General features: G+C 37.3%; 2 protein-coding genes across 7 annotated transcripts; one reads left to right on the forward strand and one right to left on the reverse strand.

Annotated features, from left to right (window-relative positions):
• The first annotated feature begins 305 nt into the window (after positions 1-305).
• On the forward strand, positions 306-4,292 carry LOC102618115 (SAC3 family protein C). 4 transcript variants are annotated; one of them, XM_052442605.1, is made up of 10 exons: positions 306-769; positions 898-998; positions 1,247-1,468; positions 2,270-2,491; positions 2,587-2,672; positions 2,820-2,916; positions 3,128-3,220; positions 3,305-3,459; positions 3,645-3,738; positions 4,070-4,292. In XM_052442605.1, exons 1-9 carry the CDS (start codon positions 532-534, stop codon positions 3,724-3,726), a joined length of 1,296 nt encoding a protein of 431 aa, XP_052298565.1. In that variant the 5' UTR covers positions 306-531; the 3' UTR covers positions 3,727-3,738; positions 4,070-4,292. The 4 variants fall into 4 exon arrangements, with proteins under 4 accessions (XP_052298565.1, XP_006471256.2, XP_052298566.1 ...); XM_052442606.1 differs by having other exon boundaries at positions 615-769; positions 1,255-1,468; XM_052442607.1 differs by having other exon boundaries at positions 756-774; positions 1,255-1,468.
• Positions 4,293-5,665: 1,373 nt separating this feature from the next.
• On the reverse strand, positions 5,666-27,614 carry LOC102618398 (uncharacterized). Of its 3 annotated transcripts, XM_006471194.4 has the most exons (11): positions 27,448-27,612; positions 26,189-26,240; positions 8,599-8,632; positions 8,356-8,493; positions 8,194-8,239; positions 7,784-7,835; positions 7,227-7,322; positions 6,583-6,636; positions 6,456-6,521; positions 6,067-6,145; positions 5,666-5,990 (listed from the first exon to the last, which is right to left on the reverse strand). In XM_006471194.4, the coding sequence occupies exons 2-11, from the start codon at positions 26,236-26,238 to the stop codon at positions 5,913-5,915; spliced, it is 693 nt and encodes a 230-aa protein (XP_006471257.2). In that variant the 5' UTR covers positions 26,239-26,240; positions 27,448-27,612; the 3' UTR covers positions 5,666-5,912. The 3 variants fall into 3 exon arrangements, with proteins under 3 accessions (XP_006471257.2, XP_024951619.2, XP_024951620.2); XM_025095851.2 differs by lacking the exon at positions 6,456-6,521 and having other exon boundaries at positions 27,448-27,614; XM_025095852.2 differs by lacking the exons at positions 5,666-5,990; positions 6,067-6,145 and adding an exon at positions 6,191-6,389 and having other exon boundaries at positions 27,448-27,614.
• Positions 27,615-27,980: the final 366 nt, after the last annotated feature.

Raw genomic sequence — 27,980 nt, forward strand, 5'->3', positions numbered from 1 at the left:
ACATATTCAATTGTATTACTCTCTATAATTGATTTTTTTTTTGTGTAATACTAATTGATAGAATTTCATTTATAAGTATTATAAGATCTCGTGCATTGGAACCAAAGTTATGAACTCGAATTCATTGCCATGTGACATTTTCTTTTCCAAGTAAAATCCATTGGTATGTGAAAAAGTAAAAAGGTGCTTTTGTTGGTGGAATAAGAAAGTGAAAAGATGCTTTCATTAGTGGAATAAGAAACCTTCTTATTTATGCATGTATTTAATTTATTCGGAGCTATATTAAAGGACGTGGTATCAAGTGACACATTATTTGCGACCCATATCATTAATCAGATTACATGATGTCGAAAAGTTATGGAAGTGATCTACTAATATGATTTCTTCTAAAGGAAGGAGATTGTGATACCCTCATCAAAAATCGAAACCCAATAATTGAAAGCACACAAAGACAGATAAATGTAAAAACACTCGGCATTGACGGACTCACTTGAGAGCATTTGCAAATCCAAACCCAAATCCAATTGACTTATGGAGAGAAGACATCATTCTCAATCTCATTCTCAACGACAACAACGAAGAAATCATTTTTCTTCATCATCATCATCATCATCTAATCAAAGCAGGAGCAACAACAGGTTCTCGTTTCCCAAGTCAAGCTCAAGCTCAAGCTCAAGCTCAGCCAATGATGTCCGCGACAGAAGAAGAGAAACCCAAGAAGAAAAACAAGAAGAAGCTATTGTTGGAACTTGCCCATTTATGTGCCCAGGTAAGGTACCCAATCTCCTTCATATAACAATATTCAACCTTTTGTTCATCATTCACCTTTCTTTATTCATTCATTCCCATTGATTTGATTTAATAATTTTATTATTGTTTTTTTACAAACCGACCCAGAGGCGGAGAGGCTCCAGCGCCAGCGCCTTCGTGATTTAGCTGTCTTTGAGAGACTTCATGGAGATCCTCGCAATTCATCTCCAGCCCTTGCTGTTAAAAAGGTTGCTTATTTTCATTTTAAGCTTGTATTGCTACTATTGTGTTAAATAAGATAATGCAATGTGATAGTTATGTGGTACCAACCAACCCGTCGATTGCCACTCAGTTTGGATACAAACTTTGTATGCATAGCATTGCTTATGGTAACGAATTGAATGTTCATACGGAAGATTATGAAGCAATGAATATTATGGAAAATTGAAAAATGCAAGTGGGTGTTTTAGTTAATCGAAATATGTGCTCTTGCTAGTTTTGCAGGACGATGTCGGCCAAGGAAGTGCGGGCATCAGATGTGCGGCCTCTCCCAGTACTGGAAGAAACTCTAAACTACCTTTTAAGCTTGCTGGATTCTACGGAACATCCTTTTGAAGTGATTCATGATTTTGTCTTTGATAGGACGAGGTCCGTGAGGCAAGACCTTATCATGCAGAATATTGTCAATGACAAAGCAATCAACATGTTCGAAAAGATAGTAAGAAAACTTGTTAATCTTTTATTCATCCTTTCTCTCACTAATATTATTTTTAGCACATACTTGAGAGTCTCTTATGAACAATCATCTTTTCAAATTGAAATGGGTTGACTTCAGTTGCATTTTTCAAGTCCCAGTGCAAACTCATTGAAATGATGTTGAAACCATAATAAGCCAGTTGGCTTTACTAGTCAAAAAGGCGTTGAACTTGCTGTACTAGGACTGATGAGTATTTTTCATTCTTTGGTTTGACAGGGCTACATAATTTAACATGTATGTAGAGCATAAGCAGAAGACATCTCTAAATCATGATCACGCCAAGCTCTGACTGTGTGTGATAGATTATTGGGGAACAGTAATTTGTTTAATCTCGTGATTAAATTAATAAGGAATGAAACCCAAATTTCAACGGTGCTGGATATGTTCGTGAGGTTGTTTCGGGATCACTTTTGCCTTTGATTTAAATAAATAAATAGTTTTAGAGCTTGATAATTTTGCAGACAGAAGATTGTTGCAAAGTGTTGCAAACACTAGATAACCAAAATGTAGTGTTTCTATTGGATCCAGCTGATGGGCAAATAGAACTTCAGCAGATATATCATGCACTGCAAATATATTAACTTCAGATAAATTTTATTTAATCTGGAACTTAAAACAGTTCCACACACTTTTCTCCGCTCTGGATATCAGATATACACCTTTTTGAGAATTACTTGGGTAGTTGATTGTTTATTACTTTGTGTGAGAAAATCTAAACCAATGGCTTCATCTAATGTTGAGTCCATATATTTCATCCCACAGGTCAAATTTCATGTCATATCTCACCACAAGCTTCGAAGTAGCTGTAGCAGTTCGAGCATTTCTCCCTTGCACTACCTCAACTTGGAGCAGCTTACAAAAGCTCTGACATCTCTTTATAATCTGTATGAAGCTAATCGGAGCTCCAAACCTATTCATGAGAAGGAAGCTGAATTTCGTTCATTTTATGTGCTTCTTCACCTTGATTCTAATGGTCAACCAGTGGTTGGTTCTACTGCTGACATTTTTTCCCCCTTCTTATTGGAATGGCCTTCTGGGGACTTGAATTTATGAAATATAGTTATTTTCCTGATCAACAGGGGGAGTCGCTTTCTCTCTGGTTTCGTCACGTGCCTTCTCCTATCATCAAGTCAAAAGAAATGTGGTTTGCTCGCCAGGCCTTACGGTAACAAACAAATTTTCAAATATTCAATTTTCCTTAGACTTTCAACTTATTCAAAACTGAGATGTTATTCTTTTTTATCCCATATTCAATGATAATTTCATTGTAACTGAAATGTTGTCCTTCTTTTCCATTTTCAATGTATAAAAGGTACTTTCAGATGGGCAATTATAGGCGTTTTTTATCGACTGTTGCTGCTGAGGCATCATATCTACAGTACTGCATTATTGAACCTTATATTGATGAGGTAATCAATTTTGTAACTCTTGCTATAAACATTTTCTTCTGGCATCCTGTTCATATAGGTATTACTAAATTTTACTGATATAATTAATTTAAAGCTTTCAAATGGGTGGCTATTGTTTAATTAGGTATTGATTTTGCATTATAGGAATTTGCTCTTAAAACGACCTTTGTTTTTGTTCTCACTTTTTGCTGTCCTTTTATGATATTTATAGGTTCGATCACTTGCTTTGTGCTGTATACATAATTGTTGTTATAAGCTCCATCCCTATCCTTTAGGGCACTTATCTAAAGTCTTGATGATGGAGGTATGTTCGGCAGAAGGTGGAATTTATTGGTTTTATTGTTGGGATAATGCAATTGGATATTGAAAGATGCATGTGGTTCTTTAGGAATCGGACGTGGAATTATTTTGCAATGCATATGGTCTTCAGACATGCATAGATGAAGTAGGAAATAAATTGCTACCCACCAAGCAAACAACTTTTTGTCGTCCCAAGGGTGGACTTCAAAATTACAGCTTTTTGGGATTCCAGCAACTTGGGAGGTAACTTTTGACATGCATTCTGGCATTTTAAATTTTAAATTTTAATTTTTTTTATTAGACCTATGGAAAAGATTTGGAGATATATATATATATATCAGCTTTCTAGAATAACCATCTTTAGGTCTTCTGACCTGGTTTCACTATTTATGGAGGCTAAATTCAAAATTTGTCTTACAACTTAGCAGCCATATGTTATCCTCGTTGTTCTACAATCACTTTCTGTTGGTTCCCATGAAGCCTTTTTCCCATGTTGATGGTTGGAACTAGAAGTTTCATAAGGTCAGCCAAATTTTTGACTGACTGAGAAAGAAAATTTGGTTCTCATAAAAAATTCATAGATGTATACTGTCTTACATAACAGTGAGATAAACATACTCTATGCAAGATATATTTGTCATAATTCACTGCAAGTGTGCTGAGGCGGAAGTTTTTTTTAGAATTTTATTAACAATTTGTGATTTGCTAATATGCTCCTTATATGGTCCTTGCCAATGTAGGATGTGTGGGCTATCTTATTGTTGTGCTAATTTAACACCAGCAGCCTTTTAAAACTTCGTTCTGAAAATGCTACTTTGTTGATTGACAAATCAATGCTTGATTCAAATTGCAGGCAAATTGAACTTTGAGCTGCTTACATAATCTTGCACACCTGAAGAACGTTGGTGGATTGACTGTTGTATCAAATATTAAATCATGGGTAACTTCACTATGTATTAGGATTGCCTGTAAGCAATTTTTGTATTGTTGATGAATTATGTAAGATACAGGAAATTCTGTGTAAAAATAACTGGTGCAAAACAAGTTATGAACTTAACTGGGTATATTTTCTGCTATATTTATTAGATTACCATATACACAATTTATATAGTTGAACTGCAGTACTAAATGTTGCAATATCGTTTGTATACAATCTGTATATGGTGCCAGATTTCTATAATCGATCACTCTGCTACTGATCATTCGAAACTAACTTATAGCCTGCATATGCCCTATCCCTACCCTGTTTGGGAAGAAATGAACTGTTTAGATTTGTATTTTCAAAGAGCTATCAGGTCGAACATTGTGTGTTTTCCTTTAATGGTGTGTTTACTTGTGGGTTTGGAGAATGAGAACGAAGGAATGGGAATGAAACTTATGTTTACTTGGCAAAATGTAATTTGAGAATATGAATAAAATGTGTGGGTTTCACATAATTTGGGAATAAGGAATGGGAATCCCATTCCCACGGGGGGTTGCGAATGAAAATGTGAGAATGAGAATGAAACATAAATTTACTTTTCTATCCTTCTAATTTTTTCATATTTCTTAAATTACCCTTGTTCAAATCACAAATAATTTTATTATTTTAAATGTCATTAATAATAATTATTATTATTATTAAATTTTATTAACTTTATTATTATTATTATTATTATTATTATTTTCACTAATATTATCATTATTAACAATAAAAATAATTAATTTATCATTATTAAAAATATTATCCTTATTGTTGTTGTTATTATTATTATTAACTTTATTATTTTAGTTATTATTAATTATTGTTATTATTATTTTTATTAATATTATCATTAATATTAATAAAAATAATAATAACAATAATTAATAATAAATAAAATAATAAAGTTAATAATAATAAATGTTAATATAATGATAATATTAATAAAAATAATATTAATAATAACTAAAATAATAAAGTTAATAAAATATTATAATAATAATAATAATAATAATAATAAATGTTAATAATGATAATATTAATAATAATAACAATAATTAATAATAACTAAAATAATAAAGTTAATAAAATTTAATAATAATAATAATAAATGTTAATAATGATAATATTAATAAAAATAATATTAACAACAACAAAAACAATAATGATAATATTGTTAATAATGATAAATTAATTATTTTTATTAATTATTAATACTATGGGTATTTTAATAAATTGATTTTCATTTTCATTCTTCATTCCTATTTATTTTGCCAAGTAAACACATTAATGACATTCCAGCACATTCTCATTCTCATTTATTTTTGCCAAGTAAACATTAAAATCTCATTATCATTCCCAGCCCATTCTCATCCCAACTCATTCCCATGAAGTAAACGCACCATAAAAATTGCACGAGAATAAGCAACATGATTGAATTGAATTCCATTCCCATAAAGTAAACGCACCATAAAAATTGCATGAGGATAAGCAACATGATTGAATTGAATTTCATTTTAGGATCAAGTTGCACTTGCAACGTTATAAAACAAACAAATTTAGTTTATTTAGATAATTGTAGTCTACAAGTACCAACTCCCCGATATGCTGTGGGATCAGCTTGAACATTACAAGATGGCAATGACTGCATATTGACTAGAGTTAAGTGGATGAAATGATTATGAACTGAAAGGCTCTCTCCATCCAGGCAAGTGAGAAGAAATAGATGTAGCTTTCATGCCCAAAGCAATGTCACAGCAAGAAATAGTATAACAGCCAGTCCAAAGCAAAATCCGACAATTGCCATGAAAGCCTGGAAACAGCTAGAAATAAGTGAGAATTACTCAACTGGACAATATTAAAAAAGCTTGAAATTTTGTCTCACTTGCCTTTCCCTGAGTTTGAAATTTAAATTTGACAGTGAACCATGACAATCCTCTATCTACCAAAGGTGCAAGAGCAAGGGCGCTGCATAAAAAAACACCTCTTTTGAATTAAGAGGATCTTGATGGATGATGCATGAAAAGTTTATTACAGATCAAGAACAGAAAAAATAAATACATAGTTTTGTGAAGAAACAGGAACCATCACAACATTAATAAATTTTAAAACGAGGAAACAAATTCTGAAATAAGCTCATCCTCGAGCTCTTGCAATAAATTTGCAGTGAGTTGTCGCTTATAAATTAAAGCACTTAACTGGACAAGTCAACCTATAACATCAAGGTATTAGTGAACTGCTAAAATAAGGAAGGCAAGTCCAAGTTATAGCAGCTTACCCTGCAGCTCTTACAAGCTTAGTAACCTGGCTGCCAGCCCAAACCATGGCCAATACTTTCAGAAATCTGCAAAGCACTTAAATCATTACATGAAAAATTGGCTCAGAAGCTGAAGTAGAAATTCTACCTCTCAACAGCTGCGACATAACCCATCCGTCCAGGAACAGGAGCCACATAAAACCTAGAAAGCAGGTGAAGAGCTGCCTTGTGTCAAACACTGCATGACTACATAAATGTATTCGTAGAACGTACACGATGCTATGCAATCATGAGAAAATAATTTTCTTACACAAACATCAAGGAATTTAGGGGTTTTACTTTGTAGGTTCTCTTACAACAGTTAACATACGAGATGTTTATTGACTGCATTTTGAATGGCCATTAGCCTTGGGTTAAATAACCTTTAACTCAGAGCGTCAATTTCAGAGTGATAAAAACTGTTCTTCTAGGAGCAGAAATGAAATTTCTAAATACTCAGTATAAAGCTTATAGAAAGATCTCTAGGTCATTCGAGAAAGAAAAAGTTTTCTCATCTCCAGAATTTGAGCTCAGTTCCCAACATATGGGGTAATGGCCCCTATTACTATCTCTAACAAAAAGGTGTCACTAGGGAGGACTTTCCAAGTGTCTCTAAAGTTGATTAAAATGTTGTTCTCAACAAAAAACATCATTACAGGCAACAATTATAATAGGCCAAAGTTGCACAAACAGCAGATCCATGCATGGCATAGTGTCAGAGGTAGATGTGAATGGCCTTATTATATTACTCACCATACCAAGAGGAAGGTTGTGAGGTAGTAGGCTGTGTTCAGTAGCCCATATGACAAAATTCCAGAAATTCCATATCTCCTCAGTTTCTTCAACACCCTGACAAGTTGCACCGGTGACAGCTATTATAAGCAAACATGCCTAAAACAACCATAGAATTAGAACCCTTTCTAGCATACAGTTCCAATTCCGCCTTCACGTTGTTTCTACTTATTAGAATTTCCAGTAGCACAACAAACAAGAAACATTAAAAGAAGAAGAACAGAATCAACTCATGCAAACATTGTTTAGCCAGAAATTTTCTTTTAGAAGAGAAAAAAATAAATAAATAAAGTCAAAGGAGACATGCTCAGAGGAGAAAACTTTCTCACGCATAATTCTCTTTCAAGATACAAGCTAAGTTATTGCAAGTAAATAACACAATAACAATTGCACATAAATTGATAATCTAAACAAAATGAACGAAAGTAACAGACTAGCATCATCATAATCAAATGATCATCACAATTCAGTAGCCTTTACAATTGATCAAAAATATTTGCAAGTCAAGGAGTGAGTACTCTTTAGACGAGAAAGACTTTTTCTGACTACTTTTGGACTTTTCCATTGAACCTTCAAAAACACATCAATAAAGCAAATTCATGAGAAATTGAAAGTCGTATAAATGAAACACTAGTTTTTAGCATTATAATTATTAAACATCAAAAATGTAAAAACAAACATTTTCCTTGACTTTATTATCTACAAACCACCTATTAGATGTTGAAAGTACAAGTAGCCACTGAGGATCTCTGAATTTATCTCTAGACCACCCGTTGTTTCATTTTTTTAATCAAGTAGACACTTTCCCATCACTTTTGGTAATGAAATTTAAAAAGTACAGGAAAATATGAAAATGGGTAATAAGCGGTTTGTAGATAATTTCCCAATAGATGAAAATCATGTTCCCAGTGTACGTGACATGACATACCTTCATCATTAGCCGAGTAGTTACCAGCATCAGAAAAACCATCAGCCTATTCATAAATAATCCAATTTTAATAAAAAAAATTCCATTTTCAATAAACAAATAGCTGCTGACTAAACTAAACTAAAAACTGAATATGGAGATGATAAAGTTGTCTTTACTAACATTGCTGTCAGCGTTAATCGAGCAAAGTGATCGAAAATTGCTGTGATTCAGAGGGCAATAATGTAAATTCCGCGAGGAAAAGGGCAGCGGGAAGCAGACCCTCGGAATTGTGACAATCGTCGGATACTCGTTGAAACCCTTAATTGAAATGAAATGAAGCATTTATAAGAATGAAGAATCAATTAAATGATGCAATTAAAAGAAAAAGCCAAAAAAGAATTTTGATTTGGTTTGAAAACTTACCAAGTGATGGCCGTGCAAGGCTTGAGGGCTGATTCTGAGGGAAAGAGACATCAACATCAGCACAGGGGAGAGAGATTTCCCACTTTAGGAGGATATTAGGCGGGAGGAAAAGGCCTTCTATATAGTTATATGTTTACATGTACTTTACTCTTAGGTCAGTATCTTTTCAATTTCGTCAATTAGGTCCCAGTAGGGTGTAGACCGTAAATTATAGTGTAGTATTTGCAAATTATGGTTCGTTTACTTACAGAGTTGGAGCGACGACCCATTCAGTGTTTACTTACACATTTAAGAAAAGAAGAGGGAGTCTTATTCTATAGGTCTCACTCATTTTGAAGTGAGAATTGAGATTTCACTCTTATGAGAGGAGGTGGGAGTGAAAATCTACTCTCTATTTTTTTTTTATCCTTATTTTATTGAATATAATATAATTATATTATTAAAATAAAATAAGGTCACATTTATTAAAAATAATAATAATAAACTTATTTAAATAAAAATATTATTATATTTGTTGAATTTTTAATAGTATTATTAAATGGTATCAGAGCCATACCCATCATTGAAACTTTCATGTTTTCTAAATCAACGTTTTCCTAACCAAAATGGTATAATTTAAGTTTTTTCTATTTTGCTCTCTAGAACTTCAGGCGCAGAGAAAACTTATCCTTCATGGCTTCCACTTCCTCTTCACCTCCTGTTATTCTTTCTTCTACTCTTTCTTTGCCCAGATCTTGCACTTCTCATACCACCAATAAGATTGAAAACCTTGTAGAATATTCCTATATCCCTGAATCAACCTAAATCAGTGAGTCCCCCTACCCTCTTATTAGCCCTTATCAGTTGTACAAACGACCTAGCTCCTTTACCCGCAGTATCCGCACCCTCATCTCTACCAGACGCCCTCACCCTAAAGAATATATCCAGTCTTCCCGCCTGGATCAGTGTGCTCTTCAAGGCACCTCTGCTGAGCAATATGTCACTCTAGAGATTCCCTCCGAGTTGCTCTCCAACTGGAAACGAGAAGGTTATACTCATCTTCATCTTGGAGGCATCAGATTAATCCTTACTCTTCATGGAAGAAAATGATTACCGGTTACAGCTCGCCTTGCTATGCTTGATACCCGGTTTAAACAGTACCAAGATGTTGTTATCGGCACTGTTCTCACCACCCTCCATGCAGGCAGTGTTTTACTCACCTTTTATCCAAACTTTAACCTTTCTCTTCAAGACCCCCATTTGCCCACAACCTTGAAAGTCCAAGTTCAGATCCAAGGTGCTGAACAAATTTCTTCTGCCAAAATTGCCACCTTACATCACCAATTGGTCTATAGGCTTCAAAATCATGCCTTAGATCTACCCACTCCTGAACATCATTCTGATACCCTCATGGTCTTAGCCGAATCTGACCAGATCCCAACCATAATCCAAATCCCAAGATAAATTCCCTGTCATGAGCTCATCAAACTTATGCCTATTGAATGGATCTCCAACTATGAACAGTTCCATAACAATACAGCTCCAATTCAGACATATGAAAGCATGTTTGAAAGACGCCCTGATGGAACAGTCCGAATGACTTTTAAACCACCTCCAAGTGCTCCACAAGAGCCTCCTCGGCTCTCCTTTACCTATTCTTCAATGATTACAGCTGTTCAGACAGCCCAAGAAGATCTGCCAATTTCAGGGTTCAATTCTGAAGGCTACCCTGTTTATCCAGCCAAGCAACATGGCCATTTCCTATGGGATGCCCCTGGCTCAGGCATGTGTGACCCAAATTGTCCCTGCTGGGATGATTGGGACGAAGACGATGATTATGCCACCACCAGGAAAAAGAAACCCAAAAAGAAAAAACCTCCAGTTTCCTGCCACCACTATGATCCTAAACCGCCACAAGATCCTCCACCTCCACCAGCTCCATTACCCTTTTACCAAAAAGAACTCAAATAGATTGCCAAGCATTGCAAATTTGAGACTCCAATCCCACTTCCAAAACCCCCACTGGCTTGTATGATGTTTTCATCCACTTCTTCAGATTATTCTTCCTTTTTTCCTCCTTTAGACACTCACACAGATTCCCAACGAAATGTCGTGTCCAAACCCTTTGTCCCTTCACCAATTACCTCATCTGGCCACCTAGAACCTCCCAAACCTTTTGAATCAGTCCTCAACTGGCAAACCTAGAATGCCAGAGCACAGAATGATACTTTGTTGAATATCAACTCCAAAGTTGAGAACATCAGCTTACGAACTGAACAACTTGAGACAAAAGTTGACTCCATCTCTGCATAGATGCAGCAGATCCACCAAAATCTCCAGTCCAGAATTACTCAACTCGATTCTGAGCTATGAGCTATGCTTGCCCAATGCTATTATGGCCCAGAATTTGACCAAAAGGAAAGGGAAATCAGACGCTTAAAAGCTGAACTTGCTCAGATTGAATCTGAAAAACAAAGACCTACCCTTTTTACCACGTCACCTCCTATCCCTTCCATAGGTCCAACTTATCATCCCTTTGCCTCTATGCTTTTACCCATCAGACAGTATGATCCTTCCAAGTTATTTTGCATGACCCATACTCTTTTCAGAGACAATCCCTTACCATCACCACCTAAACCTAAACCAAAGCCTAAACAACAACCACGACCCGTTACATTTCATCAGTTATCTATTACTATCCCTGGCCAACACTCTCCTGGTCATACTCCGGCAACGCCACCAGTACCTCCTCCACCAACTGAATCCCAACCACCTTCTCAATCCAAAGATAAACAACCAATGCACCAGTTCAGTGCCCACACAGTCGACCACTCTTCTACTACAGATGACCAAACTTCTTATTCAAATCTAGCTGTTTCTAATAGCCATACTAAAACTGACACAGAATCTTCAGTATCCACTAATGATTCTGAAAAGTCCTATGCTGATATCACCAGAATCTTGATGGCCCAACTTGATCAACCTCCTCAAGGCCAAACTTCCCATACATAACCATATGTTGATATTCCCTCAGAAGTTGAAGAAGAAATGCCTGAATCCTCTGCCACAAACCAACCCCCTCCAGCTCAAGCCCATACCAGTTCACCCAGTAAAAAATCTTCAAATGACCCATGGTTCACATTTGATGATCTTCCATCTCATAAATGACGTGATCGCCTTAATGAAATATCTGCCTGGATTGACCTTTAAATGCTACTCCCAGGAGCCACAACTCAATCAGTCCTTAGAGAGTTTGCTACTCGTTTTACGGGTGCTCTAAGAGATTGGTTTGATTCTTTAGGCAACTACAGACAATTGCAGTTTGTTCAATTACCAAAAGTCTCAAGTGCCCTTGCAGTTATCCATGATCATTTCCTTGGAGACCCCTCTGCAGTCTTTGAAGCAGCACGACGAGACTATCTCAACATGAAATGTTGTTCCCTTAATGCTAAGGATCTTGACTTTCATTACAAGCGGATGTCTTTGCTATTTTATAAGCTTAATGGATTCAATGAACCGACATTAAAGCATGTCTTTCTAGCCTCTCTTCCAGATGAACTCCAACCCGACATCCAGCGACAACTCACAGCATCCAATCTTTCCCTTAACAACATCTCTCTTGGCAAAATTTTCCAACTTGCCAAAACTTGTCTCAATAAACTTTGCGAACAGAAGCAGTTTTTCAAAGAACTGTTGAAAGACAAGGAGCCATTTCGGAGTGCTTGTAAAAAGTTTTATTTGCAGATCAAATGCAAAAAGAAAAAGGATTGTGATTGCAGTCCTAAAAAGAAAAGGCATTTTAAGAAATTCAGAAATTCAGAAATTCAGAATTTTCATCCAGACCTCGCCGATTCAGAAAGCCTTACAGATTCTTCCAAAAGAAGTCATCTTCTTCCAGAGATTTTAAACGGAGAAAATCAAGCAGATGTTTCATCTGCAAGAAGAAAGGCCATTATGCCAAAGACTGTCCCAACAAGCGAGAAAAATCTATTCGGTTAGTTGAGCATCTCCAAGCCACTACAGATTATTCTCCAGAAAAAGATGAACTGGAATTCTATTTCTTTGAAAAAGATGAACCCAATGATGAAACAGTGTTCGCACTGCAGAACTCCTCTGATGATTCAGACAGTGATCAGTCCCAAATCATTTTCCACCAACAGTTATTGTCCCTTGACATTACTATTCCTATACCATCCATCAAACTCCAAATCTTGCCCTCGAAGTTCCAAAGGCCTATTCCAGCAATTGGTCTCATCGACACTGGTGCCTAACGTAGCATGTTAAACCTACATCTTCTTCCACCAGAATACTGGACAGACTATGAAGAACATTTCAAAGCTGTCAATGGCAAACTCTTCACCACCTCTTTGATTACCAAAAAACCCATTGGTATCCAAATCTTCCCAAATTGTGTAATTTGGACCAAAGTTATTGGTTCAACCCTTCCTAATAAGGATCTCTTGTTAGGTTTTGACATCTTTCACCAGATCAAACACCTCTAAATCCTTCCCAATGGAATTCGAGTCAAGTTCATGTTCAAACCTTTCACAGACATCCTAAAACTCTACAATCTGTCTCAAATCCCTCAACCCTACCAGGATATTTCAAACAAGCTTTTGAGTTTCTGTTCAGAGTCCCATTCTGAGTTCACCCATCCAAACCCATTGTGGAAAAATAAGTCTTTCTTCATTAGGTTACCTTTCAAACTCAATGAAGATATTAACCCAACCAAAGCTACTCACCTAGGAATGAGTCCTTCTGATTTACTCCTAACCCAACAAGAATGTTCCCAACTGTTAGCCCAAGGTCTTATTGAGCCCACAAATTCTCAATGGGCTTGCCAAGCCTTTTATGTTGAAAAATATTCTGAAATTATCAGAGGCAAGAAACGCCTAGTTATTGACTACCAGCCATTAAACATGTTTTTACAAGATGACAAGTTTCCCTTGCCCCGTCGACAAATCATGTTTACTTTTCTCAAAAATGCCCAGATCTTTTAAAAATTCGATTTAAAATCAAGTTTCTGGCAATTAGGCATTGAACCCTCTGAGCGTTACAAAACTACTTTTTGTATTCCAAATGCCCATTTCCAATGGACCGTCCTACCCTTTGGCCTCAAAACTGCCCCATCCATTTTCTAAAAATCCATGGTCAACATCTTTCAGCCTATTCTGCATCATGCATTAATTTACATTGATGACATTTTATTTTTTTCAGAATCACATGATGAACATTGTCAGCTGTTAACTCAATTCTATGATATTGTCCAAAGTTATGGAATTATGTTATCGGCCAAGAAAAGCACTATTGCTATTGACAATATTGAATTCCTTGGTATGATCATAAAAGATGGCCATTATCAGCCAGGAAAACACATTGCCCAAGAATTGCTTCACTTTCCAGATCAGCAACTTTCCAAAAAGTAAGTTTAACAGTTTCTCGGCATCATCAATTACATCAGAGACTTCATCACACATGTGGATCGCTACATTCATCACCTTTCGGCTTTATTGAAAAAGAAGCCCCCAGAATGGAATGCTGACCACACAAATGCTGTCACTACTCTCAAGCAGATTGCGTAAAATCCGCCTCCTTTAAAGTTGATTACTGATGGAAAGTGCATATTGCAGACAAACGCAAGTAATGACTCATGGGGTGCCATCCTCCTTGAAGAAATCAATGAAAAGGAACACTTTATCGCTTACACTAGTGGACAATTTTCTGACACACAGAAGCATTACCATAGCGTGATCAAAGAAATCTTAGCGGTAAAGAATGGCATCAAAAACTTTGAGTATCATCTGATTGGACACCATTTTCTCATCCGTATGGACAGTTCAGCCTTCCCCAATATTCTCAATTTCAAAGGTAAAACTGTTCCCGAAAAAATGTTACTCAGATTAAAAGATTGGTTTTCCAAATATGACTTTTTGATCAAGCATATAAAGGGATCCCAGAACCTCATCCCTGATATGCTATCCAGACTCTCAAAACCAGAAAAACCTCTCACCCTGTTTTCCACTACATACCACTTTCCGATCATCTCCATGGCTACATCACTACCCCCAGAAGCTCTCACCAAGAAAACTTTTCCCTTTAATAAAACATTTTCTTCTGTCTTTGCCATCCAAGAGTTTGCAAGAAAAGCTCTCTTTCGCTTCTTCATGAAAGCCTACTTTGTAGCAGAACCCTTTCCATTTTCCTCCTTCCACCCAGAAAATATGTTCCTTACAGGTTTAACCCTTGATCCATCCAAAGAAACCACTGAAGATGTGTTATAGTACATCTGGTGCCTAATAATCCTTTATGTCACTAAGTTAGTCCTACCAATTACTCCCACTTTGGAACATCTCCTTGACCCAGACAAAACCACCTCTCTTACCTGGACATTACTTGAATGGTTCTCCCTCATACCATGGTGGAGAAAGAAGCTCCAACAACTGTCAGAAATTTACAACCTTGAACGTATGTCTGCATCGGAAGCACAAATGTTTACCTCAGTCTTTATCATTCACAGGCCATACTTCCAACATCCAGACACAAAACTCTTTTGGACTCAAGACCAGGTATATGCATGGTTCACTGCACCACATCTAGCTGTCATTGAAAATGAAATCCAAGATGTCCTTCACAACTACCTTTGCCAATTAAACCATCAACCTCTACCACTTAAAGACATTTTCCACACCTCCTTAGGTCCACAACATGACCTCCTCATGATCCCCACTCCATCCGCCATATCCAAACCGAAATCCACGGGAATCATTATCAAAGAAGAAAAGCCAAACTACACTGACTTTCTTTTCCAAGACTCCCAAGACCCCTGGGAAGATTTCTTTCCCCTCAGCCAACATCTCCAACATTTTCCACAACCATCCATGAATGAACCAGGATCCTCATCCCAACCTCCCAATGCTGACACGGCCACTAAACCCTCCAAAATTGACAAAGCCACTCAAACATCACCAAGGCCAGGATACCGACGAGATTGTCCTTATCCCCCTTGCCGTGGTCCCCACGGTAAGCATCCAAAGCTCTCCAAAACCTTTTTCCCAAAATCCAACTGTGACAATCCCTATGAAACTGAAAGCTCATCCGAAGACGAGTACATGAATCTCCGCTCTCCATAAAGTTGTTTGTCTTGTTGCTTTCAATAAAGTAGCTTGTCTTGTTGTAATAATTATGTTTTACTTTATGGTTTTGTCTTGGCTTGCCTTACGCTTTAGCTTTTGCCAGTTGTAAAAGTCTTTGTAAGCATGCTTTATCTTTTGTCCATTTGTCTAAAGTCTTGATCGATGGGCTTGACTTTCTAAAAAGGTGTGCTACAGGTCATGATCACTTGAGAAGTCATGATCTCTCTATATTGTCGTATCTTTTGCTTTTGAAAAAAGATAGGGGTCATGTCCTATCTTCTCTAAGAATTCTCCTATATAAAGGATTCTCCCTTTGCTTGTAAGATATAGAAGTTTGAAGCAATAAACTCTCTCGTGTGTTTTATCACTATGAATCTCTAAACATCTCTCATCTCTCTGCAAATGAAGCTCTCTAGAGAAAGAAAAAGAATAAAGAATTAAATTTGTTCATTTTGAATCCTAAGGAAGTATGCTCTGCACTTGCCTTCTAGTAAGGATCATGTGCATCAGAAAACTTTTGGAACAAATTCTTATCTGGTTTGGTACCCTGTTTTAGACTAAAGGAAAGTCTGTTTTGGGTTAAATAACCCGAGAAAGAAGGTGTTTTAACAAAAGTTTTGATTCCCCATTTGAGTATATCGAGGGAAAACCGACGACGTAAATTTCAGAGGTGATCCTGAATAGGCACTAGTCTGGTCTGCACTGTTCTCACCGGGTATCAAGCATAGCAAGGCGAGCTGTAACCGGTAATCATTTTCTTCCATGAAGAGTAAGGATTAATCTGATGCCTCTAAGATGAAGATGAGTATAACCTTCTCGATTCCAGTTGGAGAGCAACAAGGAGGGAATCTCCAGAGTGACATATTGCTCAACAGAGGTGGCTTGAAGAGCACACTGATCCAAGCGGGAAGACTGGATATATTCTTTAGGGTGAGGGCGTCTGGTACAGATGAGGATGTGGATACTGCGGGTAAAGGAGCTAGGTCATTTGTACAACTGATAAGGGTTAATAAGAGGGTAGGAGGACTCACTGATTTGGGCTGATTCAAGGATATAGGAATATTCTACAAGGTTTTCAATCTTATTGGTGGTATGAGAAGTGCAAGATTTGGGCAAAGAAAGAGTAGAAGAAAGAGTAACAGAAGGTGAAGAGGAAGTGAAAGCCATTAAGGAGAAGTTCTCTCTGTGCCTGAAGTTCTAGAGAGCAAAATAGAAAAAGCCTTAAATTATACCATTTTGGTCAGGAAAATGTTGATTTAGAAAACATGAAAGTTTTAAGGATGGATATGGCTCTGATACCATTAGAAGCGGATGTCTTTGCTATTTTATAAGCTTAATGGATTCAATGAACCGACATTAAAGCATGTCTTTCTAGCCTCTCTTCCAGATGAACTCCAACCTGACATCCAGCGACAACTCACAGTATCCAATCTTTCCCTTGACAACATCTTTCTTGGCAAAATTTTCCAGCTTGCCAAAACTTGTCTCGATAAACTTTGCGAACAGAAGCAATTTTTCAAAGAACTGTTGAAAGACAATGAGCCATTTCGGAGTGCTTGTAAAAAGCCTTATTTGCAGATCAAATGCAAAAAGAAAAAGGATTGTGATTGTAGTCCTAAAAAGAAAAGACATTTTAAGAAATTCAGAAATCCAGAATTTTCATCCAGACCTCGCCGATCCAGAAAGCCTTACAGATTCTTCCGAAAGAAGTCATCTGCTTCCAGAGATTTTAAACGGAGAAAATCAAGCAGATGTTTCATTTGTAAGAAGAAAGGCCATTATGCCAAAGACTGTCCCAACAAGCGAGAAAAATATATTCGGTTAGTTGAGCATCTCCAAACCACTACAGATTACTCTCTAGAAAAGGATGAACTGGAATTCTATTTATCTGAACAAGATGAACCCAATGATAAAACAGTGTTCGCACTACAGAACTCCTCTGATGATTCAGACAGTGATCAGTCCCAAATCATTTTCCACCAACAGTTACTGTCCCTTGACACTACTATTCCTATACCATCCATCAAACTCCAAATCTTGCCCTCGAAGTTCCAAAGGCTCATTCCAGCAATTGGTCTCATCGACACTGGTGCCCAACGCAACATGTTAAACCCACATCTTCTTCCACCAGAATACTGGACAGACTATGAAGAACATTTTAAAGCTGTCAATGGCAAACTCTTCACCACCTCTTTGATTACCAAAAAACCCATTGGTATCCAAATCTTCCCAAATTGTGTCATTTGGACCAAAGTTATCGGTTCAACCCTTCCTAATAAGGATCTCTTGTTAGGTTTTGACATCTTTCACCAGATCAAACACCTCCAAATCATTCCCAATGGAATTCGAGTCAAGTCCATGTTCAAACCTTTTACAGACATCCTAAAACTCTACAATCTGTCTGAAACCCCTCAACCCTACCAGGATATTTCAAACAAGCTTTTGAGTTTCTGTCCAGAGTCTCATTCTGAGTTCACCCATCCAAACCCATTGTGGAAAAATAAGTCTTTCTTCATTAGGTTAGCTTTCAAACTCAATAAAGACATTAAGCTCTGATACCATTGAAAGTACGTGACTTGTTATCCGACAGTGCAGACCAGACTAGTGCTTATTCAGGATCACCTCTGGAATTTACGTTGTCGGTTTTCCGTCGATATACTCAAATGGGGAATCAAAACTTTTGTTAAAACACCTTTTTTCTCGGGTTATTTAACCCAAAATAGACTTTCCTTTAGTCTAAAACAGGATACCAAACCAGATAAGAATTTGTTCCAAAAGTTTTCTGATGCACAGGATCCTTACTAGAAGGCAAGTGCAGAGCATACTTCCTTAGGATTCAAAATGAACAAATTTAATTCTTTATTCTTTTTCTTTCTCTAAAGAGCTTCATTTGCAGAGAGAGGAGAGAGGTTTAAAGATTCATAGTGATAAAACACACAAGAGTTTATTACTTCAAACTTTTATATCTTACAAGCAAAAGGAGAATCCTTTATATAGGAGAATTCTCAGAGAAGATAGGACAGAACCCCTATCTTTTTTCAAAAGTAAAGGATACGACAATATAGAGAGATCATGACTTCTCAAGTGATCATGACCTGTAGCACACTTTTTTAGAAAGCCAAGCCCACTGATCAAGACTTTAGACAAATGGACAAAAGATAAAGCATGCTTACAAAGACTTTTACAACTGGCAAAAGCTAAAGCGTAAGGCAAGCCAAGACAAAACCATAAAGTAAAACATAATTATTACAACAAGACAAATTACTTTATTGAAAGCAACAAGACAAACAACTTTATGGAGAGCGGAGATTCATGTACTCGTCTTCGGATGAGCTTTCAGTTTCATAGGGATTGTCACAGTTGGATTTTGGGAAAAAGGTTTTGGAGAGCTTTGGATGCTTACAGTGGGGACCACGACAAGGGGGATAAGGACAATCTCGTCGGTATCCTGGCCTTGGTGATGTTTGAGTGGCTTTGTCAATTTTGGAGGGTTTAGTGGCCATGTCAGCATTGGAAGGTTGGGATGAGGATCCTGGTTCATTCATGGATGGTTGTGGAAACTGTTGGAGATGTTGGCTGAGGGGAAAGAAATCTTCCCAGGGGTCTTGGGAGTCTTGGAAAAGAAAGTCAGTGTAGTCTGGCCTTTCTTCTTTGATAATGATTCCCGTGGATTTCGGTTTGGATATGGCGGATGGAGTGGGGATCATGAGGAGGTCATGTTGTGGGCCTAAGGAGGTGTGGAATATGTCTTTAAGTGGTGGAGGTTGATGGTTTAATTGGCAAAGGTAGTTGTGAAGGACATCTTGGATTTTATTTTCAATGACAGCTAGATGTAATGCAGTGAACCATGCATATACCTGGTCTTGAGTCCAAAAGAGTTTTGTGTCTGGATGTTGGAAGTATGGCCTGTGAATGATAAAGACTGAGGTAAACATTTGTGCTTCCGAGGCAGGCATATGTTCCAGGTTGTAAATTTCTGACAGTTGTTGGAGCTTCTTTCTCCACCATGGTATGGGGGAGAACCATTCAAGTAATGTCCAGGTAAGAGAGGTGGTTTTGTCTGGGTCAAGGAGATGTTCCAAAGTGAGAGTAATTGGTAGGACTAACTTAGTGGCATAAAGGACTGTTAGGCACTAGATGTACCATAACACATCTTCAGTGGTTTCTCTGGATGGATCAAGGGTTAAACCTGTAAGGAACATATTTTCTGGGTGGAAGGAGGAAAATGGAAAGGGTTCTGCTACAAGGTAGGCTTTCATGAAGAAGCGAAAGAGAGCTTTTCTTGCAAACTCTTGGATGGCAAAGACAGAAGAAAATGTTTTATTAAAGGGAAAAATTTTCTTGGTGAGAGCTTCTGGGGGTAGTGATGTAGCCATGGAGATGATCGGAAAGTGGTATGTAGTGGAAAACAGGGTGAGAGGTTTTTCTGGTTTTGAGAGTCTGGATAGCATATCAGGGATGAGGTTCTGGGATCCCTTTATATGCTTGATCAAAAAGTCATATTTGGAAAACCAATCTTTTAATCTGAGTAACATTTTTTCGGGAACAGTTTTACCTTTGAAATTGAGAATATTGGGGAAGGCTGAACTGTCCATACGGATGAGAAAATGGTGTCCAATCAGATGATACTCAAAGTTTTTTATGCCATTCTTTACCGCTAAGATTTCTTTGAACACGCTATGGTAATGCTTCTGTGTGTCAGAAAATTGTCCACTAGCGTAAGCGATAAAGTGTTCTTTTCCATTGATTTCTTCAAGGAGGATGGCACCGCATGAGTCATCACTTGCGTTTGTCTGCAATATGCGCTTTCCATTAGTAATCAACTTTTAAGGAGGCGGATTTTGCGCAATCTGCTTGAGAGTAGTAACAGCATTTGTGTGGTCAGCATTCCATTCTGGGGGCTTCTTTTTCAATAAAGCTGAAAGGTGATGAGTGTAGCGATCCACATGTGGGATGAAGTCTCTGATGTAATTGATGATGTCGAGAAACTGTTGAACTTGCTTTTTGGAAAGTTGCTGATCTGGAAAGTGAAGCAATTCTTGGGCAATGTGTTTTCCTGGCTGATAATGGCCATCTTTTATGATTATACCAAGGAATTCAATATTTTCGGTAGCAATGATGCTTTTCTTGGCCGATAACATAATTCCATGACTTTGGACAATATCATAGAATTGAGTTAACAGTTGACGATGTTCATCATGTGATTCTGAAAAAAACAAAATGTCATCAATGTAAATTAATGCATGATGCAGAATAGGCTGAAAGATGTTGACCATGGATTTTTAGAAAATGGATGGGGCAGTTTTGAGGCCAAAGGGTAGGACAGTCCATTGGAAATGGGCATTTGGAATACAAAAAGCAGTTTTGTAACGCTCAGAGGGTTCAATGCCTAATTGCCAAAAACCTGATTTTAAATCGAATTTTGAAAAGATCTGGGCATTTTTTAGAAAAGTAAACATGCTTTGTCGACGGGGCAAGGGAAACTTGTCATCTTGTAAAACCATGTTTAATGGCTGGTAGTCAATAACTAGGCGTTTCTTGCCTCTGACAATTTCAGAATACTTTTCAACATAAAAGGCTTGGCAAGCCCATTGAGAATTTGTGAGCTCAATAAGACCTTGGGCTAACAGTTGGGAACATTCTTGTTGGGTTAGGAGTAAATCAGAAGGACTCATTCCTGGGTGAGTAGCTTTGGTTGGGTTAATGTCTTCATTGAGTTTGAAAGGTAACCTAATGAAGAAAGACTTATTTTTCCACAATGGGTTTGGATGGGTGATATCAGAATGGGACTCTGGACAGAAACTCAAAAGCTTGTTTGAAATATCCTGGTATGGTTTAGGGGTTTCAGACAGATTGTAGAGTTTTAGAATGTCTGTGAAAGGTTTGAACATGGACTTGACTCGAATTCCATTGGGAAGGATTTGGAGGTGTTTGATCCGGTGAAGGATGTCAGAACATAACAAGAGATCCTTATTAGGAAGGGTTGAACCGATAACTTTGGTCCAAATGACACAATTTGAGAAGATTTGGATACCAATGGATTTTTTGGTAATTAAAGAGGTGGTGAAGAGTTTGCCATTGACAGCTTTGAAATGTTCTTCATAGTCTATCCAGTATTCTGGTGGAAGAAGATATGGGTTTAACATGCTGCGTTGGGCACTAGTGTCGATGAGACCAATTGCTGGAATGGGCCTTTGGAACTTCGAGGGCAAGATTTGGAGTTTGATGGATGGTATAGGAATAGTAGTGTCAAGGGACAGTAACAGTTGGTGGAAAATGATTTGGGACTGATCACTGTCTGAATCATCAGAGGAGTTCTGCAGTGCGAACACTGTTTCATCATTGGGTTCATCTTGTTCAGAGAAATAGAATTCCAGTTCATCCTTTTCTGGAGAGTAATCTGTAGTGGCTTAGAGATACTCAACTAACCGAATAGATTTTTCTCGCTTGTTGGGACAGTCTTTGGCATAATGGCCTTTCTTCTTGCAGATGAAACATCTGCTTGATTTTCTCCGTTTAAAATTTCTGGAAAAAAATGACTTCTTTCGGAAGAATCTGTAAGGCTTTCTGGATCGGCGAGGTCTGGATGAAAATTCTGGATTTCTGAATTTCTTAAAATGCCTTTTCTTTTTAGGACTGCAATCACAATCCTTTTTCTTTTTGCATTTGATCTACAAATAAGGCTTTTTGCAAGCACTCCGAAATGGCTCCTTGTCTTTCAACAGTTCTTTGAAAAACTGCTTCTGTTCGCAAAGTTTATCGAGACAAGTTTTGGCAAGCTGGAAAATTTTACCAAGAGAGATGTTGTCAAGGGAAAGATTGGATGCTGTGAGTTGTCGCTGGATGTCAGGTTGGAGTTCATCTGGAAGAGAGGCTAGAAAGACATGCTTTAATGTCGGTTCATTGAATCCATTAAGCTTATAAAATAGCAAAGACATTCGCTTATAATGGAAGTCAAGATCCTTAGCATTAAGGGAACAGCATCTCATGTTAAGATAGTCTCGTCGTGCAGCTTCAAAGACTGCAGAGGGGTCTCCAAGGAATTGATCATGGATAACTGCAAGGGCACTTGAGACTTTTGGTAATTGAACAAACTGCAATTGTCCGTAGTTGCCTAAAGAATCAACCAATCTCTTAGAGCACCCGTAAAACGAGTAGCAAACTCTCTAAGGACTGATTGAGTTGTGGCTCCTGAACGTAGCATTTGAAGGTCAATCCAGGCAGACATTTCATTAAGGCGATCACGCCATTTATGAGATGGAAGATCATCAAATGTGAACCATGGGCCATTTGAAGATTTTTGACTGGGTGAACTGGTATGGGCTTGAGCTAGAGGGGGTTGGTTTGTGGCAGAGGATTCAGGCATTTCTTCTTCAACTTCTGAGGGAATATCAACATATGGTTCTGTATGGGAAGTTTGGCCTTGAGGAGGTTGATCAGGTTGGGCCATCAAGATTCTGGTGATATCAGCATAAGACTTTTCAGAATCACTAGTGGATACTGAAGATTCTGTGTCAGTCTCAGTGTGGCTATCAGAAACAGCTAGATTTGAATAAGAAGTTTGGTCATCTGTAGTAGAAGAGTAATCGACTGTGTAGGCACTGAACTGGTGCATTGGTTGTTTATCTTTAGATTGAGAAGGTGGTTGGGATTCAGTTGGTGGAGGAGGTACTGGTGGCGATGCCGGAGCATGACCAGGAGAGTGTTGGCCAGGGATAGTAATAGATAACTGATGAAATGTAACGGGTCGTGGTTGTTGTTTAGGCTTTGGTTTAGGTTTAGGTAGTGATGGTAAGGGATTGTCTCTGAAAAGAGTATGGGTCATGCAAAATAACTTGGAAGGATCATACTGTCTGATGGGTAAAAGCATAGAGGCAAAGGGATGATAAGTTGGACCTATGGAAGGGATAAGAGGTGACGTGGTAAAAAGGGTAGGTCTTTGTTTTTCAGATTCAATCTGAGCAAGTTCAGCTTTTAAGCGTCTGATTTCCCTTTCCTTTTGGTCAAATTCTGAGCCATAATAGGGTTTGGGCAAGCATAGCTCGTAGCTCAGAATCGAGTTGAGTAATTCTGGACTGGAGATTTTGGTGGATCTGCTGCATTTGTGCAGAGATGGGGTCAGCTTTTGTCTCAAGTTGTTCAGTTCGTAAGCTAATGTTCTCAACTTTGGAGTTGATATTCAACAAAGTATCATTCTGTGCTCTGGCATTCTGGGTTTGCCAGTTGAGGACTGATTCAAAAGGTTTTGGAGGTTCTAGGTGGCCAGATGAGGTAATTGGTGAAGGGAGAAAGGGTTTGGACATGATATTTCGTTGGGAATCTGTGTGAGTGTCTAAAGGAGGAAAAGAGGAAGAATAGTCTGAAGAAGTGGATGAAAACATCATACAAGCCAGTGGGGGTTTTGGAAGTGGGATTGGAGTCTCAAATTTGCAATGCTTGGCAATCCATTTGAGTTCTTTTTGGTAAAAGGGTAACGGAGCTGGTGGAGGTAGAGGATCTTGTAGCGGTTTAGGATCATAGTAGTGGTAGGAAACTGGAGGTTTTTTCTTTTTGGGTTTCTTTTTCCTGGTGGTGGCATAATCATCGTCTTCGTCCCAATCATCCCAGCAGGGACAATTTGGGTCACACATGCCTGAGCCAGGGGCATCGTATAGGAAATGGCCATGTTGCTTGGCTGGATAAACAGGATAGCCTTCAGAATTGAACCCTGAAATGGGCAGATTTTCTTGGGCTGTCTGAACAGCTGTAATCATTGAAGAATAGGTAAAGGAGAGCCGAGGAGGCTCTTGTAGAGTACTTGGAGGTGGTTTAAAAGTCATTCGGACTGTTCCATCAGGGCGTCTTTCAAACATATTTTCAGATGCCTGAATTGGAGCTATATTGTTATGAACTGTTCATAGTTAAAGATCCATTCAAGAAGCATAAGCTTGATGAGCTTATGACGGGGAATTTGTCTTGGGATTTGGATTATGGTTGGGATCTGGTCAGATTCAGCTAAGATCATGAGGGTATCAAAATGATGTTCAGGAGTGGGTAGATCTAAGGCATGATTTTGAAGCCTATAGACCAATTGGTGATGTAAGGTGGCAATTTTGGCAGAAGAAATTTGTTTAGCACCTTGGATCTGAACTTGGACTTTCAAGGTTGTGGGCAAATTATGGTTGGGATCTGGTCAGATTCAGCTAAGATCATGAGGGTATCAAAATGATGTTCAGGAGTGGGTAGATCTAAGGCATGATTTTGAAGCCTATAGACCAATTGGTGATGTAAGGTGGCAATTTTGGCAGAAGAAATTTGTTCAGCACCTTGGATCTGAACTTGGACTTTCAAGGTTGTGGGCAAATTGGGGTCTTGAAGAGAAAGGTTAAAGTTTGGATAAAAGGTGAGTAAAACACTGCCTGCATGGAAGGTGGTGAGAACAGTGCCGATAACAGCATCTTGGTACTGTTTAAACCGGGTATCAAGCATAGCAAGGCGAGCTATAACCGGTAATCCTTTTCTTCCATGAAGAGTAAGGATTAATCTGATGCCTCCAAGATGAAGATGAGTATAACCTTCTCGTTTCCAGTTGGAGAGCAACTTGGAGGGAATCTCCAGAGTGACATATTGCTCAGCAGAGGTGGCTTGAAGAGCACACTGATCCAGGCGGGAAGACTGGATATATTCTTTAGGGTGAGGGCGTCTGGTAGAGATGAGGGTGCGGATACTGCGGGTAAAGGAGCTAATTCGTTTGTACAACTGATAAGGGCTAATAAGAGGGTAGGAGGACTCACTGATTTGGGCTGATTCAGGGATATAGGAATATTCTACAAGGTTTTCAATCTTATTGGTGGTATGAGAAGTGCAAGATCTGGGCAAAGAAAGAGTAGAAGAAAGAGTAACAGGAGGTGAAGAGGAAGTGGAAGCCATGAAGGATAAGTTCTCTCTGCGCCTGAAGTTCTAGAGAGCAAAATAGAAAAAGCCTAAAATTATATCATTTTGGTCAGGAAAACGTTGATTTAGAAAACATGAAAGTTTCAAGGATGGGTATGGCTCTGATACCATTTAAAGTACGTGACTTGATTAATAATTAATAATAATAAATAGTTTATTATAAGAAAATATTAATTTTATACTATATTATTAATAATAATGTTTTATTTATGTTGCTCTTATCAATAATTTTTAATTTACATAATTACAGTTAAGAATAATAGAAAATTGTGATCTATAAATTAAGAATGTTAATAATAATTATTAATTTATATAACTAAAATAAATAGTTAATTTTACAAATATATATTTTTTTCAATTTGTAATTAAAAACTACAATTCTTTACGTAAGGTTAAAATTGTATGTCATTATCGCCTATAATGCTATCTAAGTATTGTAATCGAGTGGCATGGTTTTGGAATGTACGATTACGAATTAATTTTCTTTGATTATGCCTTCAGATCAATATCATTAACACACAAAAAATGTCACAATGAACATGAACCTCAATTTCATTTGCCACATGTCGAAAAAAATTTGTCCTCTCATGTCCATATCTAAAACAACAAGTAAAAATGAACCAAAAAAAAAACAAATAAGCTAGCTGGGCATTGATAAATGTCCATAAAGTTAAATGATAGCACATTCTTTTTGTCATTTTCACAAAGAAGAAAATAGAAGCATGCATATATATATATATATATATATAGAGAGAGAGAAAGAGAGAGAGAGAGAGGTTATTATTACTATTATTATCATTACACACACAGAGAGTCTATGGACCCTAGGCCTAATTAATGACTTGAACAAATCATGTGGAAAAAAAAATCCCATCGTATATGTGTATATGTTTGTGTTTATGTATGTGTATATATATATATATATATATATATATATATATATATATATATATATATGTATGTATATTCTATTTCCATGGACCCTAGTCCTAATTAATGACTTAAACAAATCATGTAGAAAAAAAAAAATATCCCCATTTTCTTCCATCTTTATACATGTCCATTGAAATTGTAACATACATAATATAATATATAAAAAAAAGCATTTTCTAGGCACAAAATAAAAGAATGCAGTGATGAAACCAAGATTAGAAAAAGAAGCATTGTTTCGCAGGAAATAGATGTATAGGTGCCAAAGCAATGCAAGTTGGCCACAATAATCTTTATAGAACATGATCATTAAATACCCAAGACAATCAATTGCCCAGGCTTAGATATTTTTAATATCCACTGTCGTAATTATCAAATTACATACTGGAGAAAGGACAATAAAAATTCTCAAAAAAAATATCAATTACTAGCTACAATTCACTGAAAACTACTATGAAAAAAAAATTGTAAATAGAAACTGCAGATAACCTAACTCATCCTTACCTATTAGCCAAAGACATAAACTCCAACACTAAATCATCAAACTGGTATAAAATCTAATTAGGCATCCATATCATAAATTAATCACCATTTAAAAATAATTGATCAATCTTCATATGCCTTATTGACAAGGAACCTTCAGCACGTTACCCTTCAACAAATCAATTTCATGAATAATATCGAATCTGCTAACTGACTTCTGCATAATTCTTCTCTTCCCTTCTCTCTCTCTCTCTCTCTCTCGCTCTCGCTCTCTCTATTTATCTTAATATGGATATTTGTGGATGGAAGAAATAGACAAGACAAATAAAATCAAACACTAATTTAAAAATCAAACATAATTAAAAACTTAAAGCCAAATTCAAAATCAAACCTTAGACGGTGAAGGGTCGGCACAATGATGGTGTCGCGCAAAGGGTAGCAGTGGAGTTGGGGTCGCACGGAGTGTGGGTGTCGTACGGGGAGGTGACTGCGAAGGGAGATAGTGTCGTGGTGGAGCGTCGTGAAGTTGGCTTCTACTGAGCACAAGGGGAACGACACAGAGAGTGATTTGAGAATGACAATGATGAGAACAGAACAATTTTTTTTTTTTAAATAGCTTCAAACCCGTATAAACCCAACCCCCCCCCCCCCATGGGTTTGTTTTGTGCGGGTTTGACTGTATTAGCATTTTACTGTAACCACATTACAATCTTATGTAGTGTATTTACCAAACATTGTATAATAATACCCTAATATTGTGAGGATTCTTAATACCACACAATGAGGGGTACTAAACACATTATTCTAAGTTTAGTGATAAAAAAATACAAAATTGAATGTAATATATTTTGTAGTGGTCAATACGAATAATGATAGACATCCCAAAATTTTTTATAAACAATTGTGAGCGATGCTACCTATTTA

The sequence above is a fragment of the Citrus sinensis genome, chromosome 5 (genome assembly GCF_022201045.2).
Source record: "Citrus sinensis cultivar Valencia sweet orange chromosome 5, DVS_A1.0, whole genome shotgun sequence".
Taxonomy (NCBI): domain Eukaryota; kingdom Viridiplantae; phylum Streptophyta; class Magnoliopsida; order Sapindales; family Rutaceae; genus Citrus; species Citrus sinensis.

Bases quoted from the DNA above. Each gene is read 5' to 3' on its own strand.
- LOC102618115 (XM_052442605.1), top strand. From the start codon at position 532: ATGGAGAGAAGACATCATTCTCAATCTCATTCTCAACGACAACAACGA. The intron at 1,469-2,269 runs GTAAGAAAACTT...TTCATCCCACAG, and splicing joins TCAACATGTTCGAAAAGATA to GTCAAATTTCATGTCATATC. The intron at 3,221-3,304 runs GTATGTTCGGCA...GTGGTTCTTTAG, and splicing joins CTAAAGTCTTGATGATGGAG to GAATCGGACGTGGAATTATT.
- LOC102618398 (XM_006471194.4), bottom strand. From the start codon at position 26,238: ATGGACATGAGAGGACAAATTTTTTTCGACATGTGGCAAATGAAATTG. The intron at 8,494-8,598 runs GTAAGTTTTCAA...ATTTCAATTAAG, and splicing joins CCTTGCACGGCCATCACTTG to GGTTTCAACGAGTATCCGAC. The intron at 6,146-6,455 runs GTAAGCTGCTAT...TTTTTTATGCAG, and splicing joins AAGCTTGTAAGAGCTGCAGG to CGCCCTTGCTCTTGCACCTT.